This window comes from Pleurodeles waltl, chromosome 5 (genome assembly GCF_031143425.1).
Source record: "Pleurodeles waltl isolate 20211129_DDA chromosome 5, aPleWal1.hap1.20221129, whole genome shotgun sequence".
NCBI classification, from domain to species: Eukaryota; Metazoa; Chordata; class Amphibia; order Caudata; family Salamandridae; genus Pleurodeles; species Pleurodeles waltl.
In genome coordinates this window covers 756727545-756739338 of record NC_090444.1, presented here as the reverse complement: position 1 = coordinate 756739338, position 11794 = coordinate 756727545, and the positions used below count along the sequence as shown (strand labels likewise).

The 11794-nt window shown below is 48.4% G+C and overlaps 1 protein-coding gene across 1 annotated transcript in view; it reads left to right on the top strand.

Annotated features, from left to right (window-relative positions):
• The window catches only part of SYNE1 (spectrin repeat containing nuclear envelope protein 1), a 1478055-nt gene that overhangs the window by 855772 nt on the left and 610489 nt on the right, over positions 1-11794 (top strand). Inside the window, exon 89 of the mRNA XM_069234720.1 lies at positions 293-475. Within this exon, the coding sequence (XP_069090821.1) occupies positions 293-475 (183 nt within the window). The remainder of the gene's footprint in view (positions 1-292; positions 476-11794) is intronic.

Genomic DNA, 11794 nt, shown 5'->3' with positions numbered 1-11794 from the left:
TTAGAGGCTTGATTTAGTTTCATGGGATGATACTCTGATTTCTAAAGACAGAGGAAAATCCTACATCGTAGGATTAGCCTTCAGTGAAAATCTTCTGGCAAAACTATTGCCAGTGGAGTTGTGTGGCAAAGATAGATCCACTAGTGGATTCTTTACAAGAGGGTACTTTTCCAAAAGAGAATTATTCTTTCATAAACTGGAGATTTTCCTTTACAATTCATCTCTAAATTAGGCAATTAGTTTTCTAAACTTCTGTTTCCATGATGGGTACTCTCATTACCTCTTTTTGCAGCATCTCTTATCTGAAATAGAGTCACTAAAACCAAAGGTTCAAGCAGTGCAGCAATGTCAGAGTGCCTTAAGGATCCCAGAGGAAGTGGTCACCAGCCTCCCAATCTGTCACACTGCTCTCCGACTGCAGGAAGAAGCCAGTCGCCTGCAGCATTCAGCCATCCAGCAGTGCAACATCATGCAGGCAAGAATAGATTGGCATCTATGATATTTCCTTCTTGACAAAATCATGCTTACTCCTACTCTCAAAATTCAAACTGAATTAATTAAGTAAAATGGGTTGAGTTTGGTATGTTGACGGAACTAATTGGAATCTAGTAAAAAAAGTAGAAGTGTGGAATTTATAATTGATTAAAGCACCCCTTCTACGTTTGCCCTCTTCTGAAAATATGGGTGCCATGTTGGGGGTGTCATTTGGATAGAGTATGGTATATTTTAATTATATTTCTTCCAAGAAGACTCACTTTAAGAAAGGTAAACATTGTAATTCTGTAAACCTGGGACAGCTTTAGTCACGTTCTGATTGAAATCCTTTCGGCAGTGTGAATTTAAGCTACCCCCTTTTACTTAATGGAATCATGTATTTATAAATGTGTGTATTTGTCCATTTATTAAAGGTTGTGTAACATTCAGAATAAAAACATTCAACAGCTTAACAATGCAACACAAATGTCTCATGAAAACAAAAACAACTAAAGGCCCTATATAAACTAAAAAGATACTGTATTAAAAACATACTCCACAACATTCTGTCGGCTAAATAAGCATAAAAAAGCTCGGACCCAAATGAAACCAAACTATTATGGAAAGAACAACAAACAAAAATTTACTGCAGTTGCCAATTGAAAATAGAACTAAAGTGTAGATAAGAAGAAGCACTAACAGAATTCAAGATTGGTGAGGCAAGAGAAGAAGAGGATCGGTTATGGGTTTTGACACCCTCACAAAGGAATTTCTGAATGAGAATGGTGGCCCGATAACACTGGAAGAAGATAAGTGTATGAAGCTGGCTCTATATATAGTATAACAAATGAGTTATAGTCCAGAGGTTCCCTAATAAGTGGACAGGGGCTTGCTGTAGCACTCCCAATGTGCTGTCTTTGAGTGTAGTGTGGTCGAGCAGCCTTAGTCTTATCCAAGAGGAGTGTTAGATATTTGCTGCATGCGCACAGCCAATGAATGAAGCATGATTCAATAAGCAGATCCATGCCAATTTACAAAAATAACACTTATATTTATATAATTTAAGGCCCCAAGATCATGACAATTTTTATCTTTATATAATTTTAGGCACCAAGATTATCACGATCAGGAAAGTATGTTTCAAGTTATTAATTTTTACAAGTTTGCAAAATCAACACAATGCAGATTCTGAAGTGGTAATGTTACTCTATTGAGAAAAGGCCTATAGTGCACACAGGTGCATTACAGCGACTTACAGAACTAATCTTCTGGACTTAAGGTGAGTATGGGGGAGGGTGCAAGGCAGCACCAACAGGTCACCTTGGGAGACACTGGGCCGTCCGGGTACATAGGTGCTTTTCAGCGTTGGGTGCCCTAATGTTATCCGATGGGAAAAAGAACATATACTACATTTGGGCACTTAGCAAATACTAACAGGACCGTTCTTCTGAAGTTAAAGTAGGTACAGGGCAGCCTCCAAGGCAGCGGCATAAGGTCACTTCGGAAGGCACTGGGGAGTCCGAGTGCAGAGGTGATTTTTAGCATCAGGTGCCCAAATGTTATCCTATGGGTTACGGTCTGGTTAGAAAGATGCTGGGACTGGGGGATCCGTCTGGCCGAACCAACAAGAGGGCTCAAGTCTCACAATGCTCAGGGACACCTTTGGTCCTCTTCTCCTCCAGCCAGGGCAGCCGGGTGCATAGGTGTCCTGAGTCATTGGGTTTTTGTCACCGGGTCACTCGTGGTAAAGAGGGGGCCTGCACAAATAGGCTGCAGGTGGTGTCAAGAAGTCCACAGTTGGCAAACCCAAGGTGGGGTTCATCTCTGAAGGGTTGGGGGACCACGCTGGCACCGTTGGCCCACTTCAACTCGGGCTAGGGGACACAGGTGAAATGGTCCTTTCTGGTGTCAGGTTTGGGTCGACCATTGTCCTTGCAGTTCTTCTGGGATACCTGCAGGATGCAGAGGAGCAGCTCTGCTACCTCACAGGAGTTACTGGGTCTTGGCTGAAGGCATGTAGTGTTCCCCGGCTTTTGGAGGCACAGGCAGTTGCAGGACAAGTTGTCTTTGGTGCAATTGTTGAGAACAGCAGGGAGGCTGGCGGGGCTGGGGCCAAGTCAGCTGCTGGTTTCTGTTTTTGCTTTTGTGTCAGGGTCTGTCTTCTTCTTTCAGGTTGGCAGGATCTGATTTTCTTGTGCCACGGGCTCACCTAAATACTGAATTTAGAGGTGTTAGGGGAGTGTAGGGTAGTAGCCAATAGGCTACTTACCATTGGGGTCACTATGCACTATATATGACCACTTGCTGTGGGAAATGGGCATAACCCCTTCTCAGAGTTCCTAATTATGCCATCCCCAAGATGGCAGACTTTCAAATTTCGTGGCCACGTCAGGTAGCTCATTTTAGAGGTGGACATGCCTCTGTGACTACGTATTTTCCCCCCTGTTCAGGTGCCAAATGGGCACTGATCAGGGGGATTGGCTTGTCAGGTTTGCATACCAAAGGCGGTGGGCTCTTTGAAGCCCCCTGACTTGGCATGCTAATTTCCAGGTCATCCTGCTGGAAAGGGTGTGTACACCCCTGCCCGAGCAGGCTTTGTTTCTGGCATGCTTTGTTCTGGGGGTCAGAATCTAGTCTGTGGTGGCAGGCTGGTTTAGAAAAGTCAGCCAGCACACTAGTTGTTGGTAGGTTTTTTCAGGGGGCACCTTTAGGATGCCCTCTGGTTGCATGTACTAATAAATCCACCACTGGAATCAGTGAAGGTTTATCTTAAAGAGACATCTAGTTGCAGGTTCCTTACCTTAGTATTTCCCCAGACAGAGATTTTTCTCGACCAGTACCCCTGCACACCGTTAGGTGCCGTTGATCGGCTCTGTGTCTGTTGTCCATCCGAGATGACATTGCGGGTCCTATATAGGCACCACCCCAGCGTGCTGACGTCAGTTATTTTCTTTCCAAGCCAGCTTGTGCTTATTCAAAGAAAGAGCTACCCTTCAGTCACTTTTTGACTGTCCTTTTTTTCACCTTTGTCGAAGCTTTTTTGAGTAATTACGACTCTTGGTTCATGGAGGATGTATTTGCGTAAGACTGTGTTCAAGCATTGCGGATTCTGCCATCGGGCCATATCCATAACACAGCTGCACCTCGTGTGCCATTGGTGTCTGGAGCGCGACCACGACCCAAAGTTGTGCTCCAAGTGCTAGGCCATTAAGCCGAAAGCTTTGAGGGAGCAATCCCTAAAGCTGACGGTGGCCCGGCACTCAGCTCCATGTAAATCCCGATCTCGGTCAAGAGGAAGGTCTTGGGATTGGTAACGGAATCCCCCCCTCTTTGTCATCTCCCTCTAAGTCCTCAGGAAGATCAGGTAAGCCGAGGCATAAGAAGAAGTTGAAGAAAGTGAAGTCCGTCGGCCGATGAGAAAAGGGAGTGGGAGCGTTGTTGATCTAGGCCTCCCTCTGTGGAGCCTGCGTCTGAGCTGACTCCTCACCTCCCTGAGTTTCTTGGAGCTGGAACGACCCCTGCCCAACTCAAGGAGTTTTATGAGGCCATGTGCCTCATTTTGGGCAGTCCGACTCAGCTGGTGTGCCTTTCGGCCCTGCAGCGTCAGATGAGGGGCCTTCGGGTTCCACACCGGCAGCTGACCTAGGCTCCAAGGGGCACCCATGAATTAGTTACTGGACCGATGTCATTCGTACCCATTCGATCTTCCTCTGCGCCAGTCCCGATGTTGATGCTCCCGTTGCCTCTCATGCCGCCGGACGACGACGCCCCCATCATCATTGCCGACTCTGGCACGTAGCCAGATTGATGCTGCAGGACGCTGACTCTGGCACCAGCAGGGGCCTTGCCCCCAGTGGTGGATCCCTAGCCTTATTCCTATGGGCCAAGTTACGGTGATGAATGGAAGAGGTTGCTGGACCCTTTAGAATACTAGGTCCAAGCCCCCATGGTCCAGTGTAGGAACCTGGGTGAAGCCAGTGGACTGGTTACCTCCCCAAACACTGGCATGCTTTCTTCCCTTACTGTGGCTATGGAGGGGGAGCTTCATATTTAGTGGTCATGCAGGGAGCGGCTGAGGTACTAGACCTTGAGCTGTCTTCTGTAGCAGACAGGACTAACCTCCTGGCAGAGGTACTTCAGCCTGGAGCTTCCTCCTAGGAACCCCTGCTCTCCTTTAGTAAAGCCCTCACAGATGTCCTACTGGGTTCCTGGTCCAAACCCAGCACAATGGCTCCTGTGAATAGGACAATTGCCCGCCACCATCACCCTGAACTGACGCAGCACCCCACCCCTGAGAGCTTGGTCTACCTCCCAGGGCGTGTTCCCTTCTGCACCTATGGATACTGAATACAAGAGGCTGGGCACACTTGGGAAGAAGATGTTTATTTCTGCCATCCTGGCATTGTGGCACAGGGAACACTGCATGCCTTTTGGGCTGTTATTCCCATACGCTGTGGGACACTGTTGTGCAACTGCTGCCACAGGTCCTGGAGAAGGCCCGTGTGGTACTTTCCCAAGCTATTGCTGATGGGAGAGATGCAGCAAAGTTCACGATCCAATCTCGACTGGACACAACCGACTCACTGGGCAGAGCAGTTGCTTTAACAGTGACCTTGAGGCACCATGCCTGTTTGAGGACATCTGGTTTTTCCAGGGATGTCAAAGCTTATCTTACGGACAAGCCCTTTGATGGCAGTCTTCTCTTTGGAGAGAAAGCAGACTTGGCGCTCAAGCGATTCAAGGATCTCGTGCAATGGGCAGGTCCTTGGGTCTCACGGCAACACCATCATCCCCCTAAGTCTGCTTTTCGCCCCTTTTGTGGCTGCCCATGCCCATTCCTCTCCAGCCACCATTCTGTGCATGCTGGCCAGCCTCTGTGTGGCAAGGAACATGGCATACACCAGTCTGTCCAGTCTGATCCCCCTTGCAACTGCCTCCAAACCTTTCTAGTCTGATGATTCCCCACCAGGGACCAGTCGGAGGCAGGATTCGCCATCACCTGCTGCACTGGCAATCGATCACATCAGACAGGTTGGTTTTGCAGATAGTCCAAAGGGGCTACTCTCTCCCTTTCAAAACTACCCCTCCATCCATGCCACCATCCTACGATTGGATGACGGAGGATCACTTGGCAGTTCTCTGAGAGGAAGTTATGGCTCTCTTTCCCAAGAAAGCCATAGAGAAGATCCCTGTGCCAGAAGGAGGTTGTGGTTGCTATTCTCACTACTTTTGATGCCCAAAAAATGACAAGGGCCTCCATACTATTGGGAACATTTGGTCCCTCAATCTCTTTCTCAAGAAGGAGAAGTTCAAAATGCTCACTCTGGCTCAGGTTCTATCTGCCCTGGACCCAGGATATTGGATGGTAGCGTTGGACGTGCAGGACGCATATTTCCATATCCCCTCCATGCCTGCCCACAGACGTTACTTGTGGTTCATGGTAGGCCACAAGCACTTTTTGTTTACCATGCTCCCCTTTGGACTTATCACTGCCACTCAGGTGTCCACCAAGGTAATGCCAGTGGTCACAGCTCATCTGCGCAGATCAGGGGTTTCAGCCTTCCCCTATCTCCATGACTGGTTGTTGAACATGGGCTCATCCCAGGCTCTCGTCTCCCACCTCCAGGCTACGGCGGTCCTCCTGTATTTTCAGGGTTCATTATAAATGTGCTGAAGTCATACTTGACTCCCTCTCAGATGCTCCCTTTCATCTGAGCTGTTCTGGACACAGTACAGTTTCAGGATTATTCTCCTGAGCAGCAAGTCCAGGATAGCCAGGCTATGATACCCATGATATAGCCTTTACCCAGGATTTCAGTGAGAATGGCTCTGAGGCTGCTGGGCTTCATGCCCTCCTGCTGGTGACACATGCCAGGTGGCATATGTGGGCTCTGTAGTGGGACCTGAAGTTCCAGTGGGCCCAGTATTAGGGGAATCTCTCTTATAAAGTCTAGATGTTGGAGAAAACAGTGTAAGATCTGCAGTGGTGGCCAATGAACTGCTATTGGGCCAGAGGCAGATCCCTATCCCTTCCCCAACCAGATCTGACAGTAGTGACAGATCACCCCTGAGATGGGGCACCACCTGGAAGAGCTGGAGATCAGAGGCATCCGGAGTACCCCAGACTCCACATTAAACTGTTGGAGCTCTGGGCGATCACACTAGCATTGAAAGCATTTCTTCAGCGGTCTCAAAAGGGAAGGTAGTACAGGTGTTCACGGACAACACCACCAGGTAGTACTGCAACAAGCAGGTTGGGGTGGGGTCGTAGACCCTTTGTCAAGAGGCTCTGCGCCTCTGGATGTGGCTGGAACAACAGAGCATTTCCTTGGTGGTTCAACATCTGGCGGGCTCTCTGAACATCAGAGCCAACAAATTTAGCCAACAATGTTTAGTTGATCAGATATTGCGTCTCTAGCCAGAGGTGGCACAAGGTCTCTTTCAGCAGTGAAAAGAGTCTTGGTTAGATTGGTTCGCTTCAGCAGAGAACCCACAATGTCAGCAGTATTGAATGTTGGAATTACCAATCTCTACTTCACTTTTCATCTTGAGTGTACTTCAGGCCTCCTGTATGCCTTTTCACTGATACCACTTCTGCCCAGAGTTCTTAGGAAAATCAAGAAAGACGGGCCCAAGAAATCCCTGTGGCTCCAGATTAGGCACAAAGAGTCTGGTATCTCAAGCTACTGAGCAGGGCCATCGATCTCCGATCAGTCTGCCCCTTCGGGAGGATCTTCTGTGGCAGCAGCAGGGGAGGGTTCTCCACCCGAACCTGCAAGTCTCTGCCTTCTCGCTTGGAGATTGAACAGCAGCAGCTGACAACCTTGGACCTCCTGCCCGAAAACTGTAGTGCAATCGTGGCAGTCAGGCGTCCCCCCACCAAAATGGTAAATTCCTGATACTGGAAGAAATCTGTGGCATTGTGCACAGACAAGTCTGTTAGACCCCTTTCTGCCCCTCTTAGAGGCCCTGTTGTTTATCCTTTCTTTGGCCCAGCAGGACTCTGCTATGGACACTCTCAAAAGTTATCTGTCTGTCATTTCTGCTTTTTTGTGGTTGCCTGATCAACCTTCCTTGTTTACGCATCCAGTTGTAAATAGGTTTCCTAAAAACCTTATTCATGTTTCCTCTGTACTCATTCATTATGCCTCAATGGGATTTGAACTTGGTTTGCCATTTCCAGTATGCGCTCCTTTCAAGCCTCTCCACAATTGTCCCCTCAGGCTTCTCACTTTAAAGGTAGCCTTTCTTGTAGCTAATACATCTGCCCGCAGGGTATGTGTAAGGAAATGCCTCCTTGGCATGGTTGCCCTCTGACTTTTTGCCTTTGCTGATGCTATGTTTACAATTGAAAGTGTGCTGAGGCCTGCTAACCAGGCCCCAGCACCAGTGTTCTTTCCCTAACCTGTACTTTTGTATCCACAATTGGCAGACCCTGGCATCCAGATAAGTCCCTTGTAACTGGTACTTCTAGTACCAAGGGCCCTGATGCCAAGGAAGGTCTCTAAGGGCTGCAGCATGTCTTATGCCACCCTGGAGACCTCTCACTCAGCACAGACACTCTGCTTGCCAGCTTGTGTGTGCTAGTGAGGACAAAACGAGTAAGTCGACATGGTACTCCCCTCAGGGTGCCATGCCAGCCTCTCACTGCCTATGCAGTATAGGTAAGACACCCCTCTAGCAGGCCTTACAGCCCTAAGGCAGGGTGCACTATACCATAGGTGAGGGTACCAGTGCATGAGCATGGTACCCCTACAGTGTCTAAACAAAACCTTAGACATTGTAAGTGCAGGGTAGCCATAAGAGTATATGGTCTGGGAGTCTGTCAAACACGAACTCCACAGCACCATAATGGCTACACTGAAAACTGGGAAGTTTGGTATCAAACTTCTCAGCACAATAAATGCACACTGATGCCAGTGTACATTTTATTATAAAATACACCCCAGAGGGCACCTTAGAGGTGCCCCCTGAAACTTAACCGACTATCTGTGTAGGCTGACTAGTTTTAGCAGCCTGCCACAAACCGAGACATGTTGCTGGCCCCATGGGGAGAGTGCCTTTGTCACTCTGAGGCCAGTAACAAAGCCTGCACTGGGTGGAGATGCTAACACCTCCCCCAGGCAGGAATTGTCACACCTGGCGGTGAGCCTCAAAGGCTCACCTCCTTTGTGCCAACCCAGCAGGACACTCCAGCTAGTGGAGTTGCCCGCCCCCTCCGGCCAGGCCCCACTTTTGGCGGCAAGGCCGGAGAAAATAATGAGAAAAACAAGGAGGAGTCACTGGCCAGTCAGGACAGCCCCTAAGGTGTCCTGAGCTGAAGTGACTCTAACTTTTAGAAATCCTCCATCTTGCAGATGGAGGATTCCCCCAATAGGGTTAGGATTGTGACCCCCTCCCCTTGGGAGGAGGCACAAAGAGGGTGTACCCACCCTCAGGGCTAGTAGCCATTGGCTACTAACCCCCCAGACCTAAACACGCCCTTAAATTTAGTATTTAAGGGATACCCTGAACCCTAGAAAATTAGATTCCTGCAACTACAAGAAGAAGGACTGCCCAGCTGAAAACCCCTGCAGCGGAAGACCAGAAGACGACAACTGCCTTGGCTCCAGAAACTCACCGGCCTGTCTCCTGCCTTCCAAAGATCCTGCTCCAGCGACGCCTTCCGAAGGGACCAGCGACCTCGACATCCTCTGAGGACTGCCCCTGCTTCGAAAAGACAAGAAACTCCCGAGGACAGCGGACCTGCTCCAAGAAAGGCTGCAACTTTGTTTCCAGCAGCTTTAAAGAACCCTGCAAGCTCCCCGCAAGAAGCGTGAGACTTGCAACACTGCACCCGGCGACCCCGACTCGGCTGGTGGAGACCCGACACCTCAGGAGGGACCCCAGGACTACTCTGATACTGTGAGTACCAAAACCTGTCTCCCCTGAGCCCCCACAGCGCCGCCTGCAGAGGGAATCCCGAGGCTTCCCCTGACCGCGACTCTTTGAATCCAAAGTCCCGACGCCTGGGAGAGACCCTGCACCCGCAGCCCCCAGGACCTGAAGGACCGGACTTTCACTGGAGAAGTGACCTCCAGGAGTCCCTCTCCCTTGCCCAAGTGGAGGTTTCCCCGAGGAACCCCCCCCTTGCCTGCCTGCAGCGCTGAAGAGATCCCGAGATCTCTCATAGACTAACATTGCGAACCCGACGCCTGTTTCGACACTGCACCCGGCCGCCCCCGCGCTGCTGAGGGTGAAATTTCTGTGTGGACTTGTGTCCCCCCCGGTGCCCTACAAAACCCCCCTGGTCTGCCCTCCGAAGACGCGGGTACTTACCTGCAAGCAGACCGGAACCGGGGCACCCCCTGCTCTCCATTCTAGCCTATGTGTTTTGGGCACCACTTTGAACTCTGCACCTGACCGGCCCTGAGCTGCTGGTGTGGTGACTTTGGGGTTGCTCTGAACCCCCAACGGTGGGCTACCTTGGACCAAGAACTGAGCCCTGTAAGTGTCTTACTTACCTGGTTAACCTAACAAATACTTACCTCCCCTAGGAACTGTGAAAATTGCACTAAGTGTCCACTTTTAAAACAGCTATTTGTGAATAACTTGAAAAGTATACATGCAATTTTGATGATTTGAAGTTCCTAAAGTACTTACCTGCAATACCTTTCGAATGAGATATTACATGTAGAATTTGAACCTGTGGTTCTTAAAATAAACTAAGAAAAGATATTTTTCTATACAAAAACCTATTGGCTGGATTTGTCTCTGAGTGTGTGTACCTCATTTATTGTCTATGTGTATGTACAACAAATGCTTAACACTACTCCTTGGGTAAGCCTACTGCTCGACCACACTACCACAAAATAGAGCATTAGTATTATCTCTTTTTGCCACTATCTTACCTCTAAGGGGAACCCTTGGACTCTGTGCATGCTATTCCTTACTTTGAAATAGCACATACAGAGCCAACTTCCTACATTGGTGGATCAGCGGTGGGGTACAAGACTTTGCATTTGCTGGACTACTCAGCCAATACCTGATTACACGACAAATTCCAAAATTGTCATTAGAAATTCATTTTTGCAATTTGAAATTTTTCTAAATTCTTAAAAGTCCTGCTAGGGCCTTGTGTGTTAAGTCCCTGTTTAGCATTGTCTTTTTAGAGTTTAAAAAGTTTGTTAAAAGTTTGAATTAGATTCTAGAAACAGTTTTAGATTCTTAAAAAAAGTATTCCAACTCTTAGCAGAATAATGTCTGATACAGAGATGCAGGTGGTGGAACTCGACACCACACCTTACCTCCATCTTAAGATGAGGGAGCTAAGGTCTCTCTGTAATATCAAAAAAATAACCATTGGCTCCAGACCTACCAAAATTCAGCTCCAGGAGCTGTTGGCAGAGTTTGAAAAAGCCAACCCCTCTGATGATGACCTCACAGAGGAAGAAATTAGTGACTTGGAGGCCAATGTCCCTCCTCCAGTCCTAAATAGGGAGAACAGGACCCCTCAAGTCCTGTCTCCAACTGTGTTAGTCAGAAATAGTGAGTCCCTCACAGGAGGGTCCCACATTTCTGAAATCACTGAGGATGCTCTCAGTGAAGATGACCTCCTGTTAGCCAGGATGGCCAAAAGATTGGCTTTAGAGAGACAGCTCCTAGCCATAGAAAGGGAAAGACAAGAGATGGGCCTAGGACCCATCAATGGTGGCAGCAATATAAATAGGGTCAGAGATTCTCCTGACATGTTAAAAATCCCCAAAGGGATTGTGACAAAATATGAAGATGGTGATGACATCACCAAATGGTTCACAGCTTTTGAGAGGGCTTGTGTAACCAGAAAAGTGAACAGATCTCACTGGGGTGCTCTCCTTTGGGAAATGTTCACTGGAAAGTGTAGGGATAGACTCCTCACACTCTCTGGAAAAGATGCAGAATCTTATGACCTCATGAAGTGTACCCTGATTGAGGGCTTTGGATTCTCCACTGAGGAGTACAGGATTAGGTTCAGGGGGGCTCAAAAATCCTCGAGCCAGACCTGGTTTGACTTTGTTGACTACTCAGTGAAAACACTAGATGGTTGGATTCAAGGCAGTGGTGTAAGTAATTATGATGGGCTGTACAATTTATTTGTGAAAGAACACCTATTGAGTAATTGTTTCAATGATAAACTGCATCAGCATCTGGTAGACCTAGGACCAATTTCTCCCCAAGAATTGGGAAAGAAGGCGGACCATTGGGTCAAGACAAGGGTGTCCAAGACTTCAACAGGGGGTGACCAAAAGAAAGGGGTCACAAAGACTCCCCAGGGGAAGGGTGATGAGACAACCAAAACTAA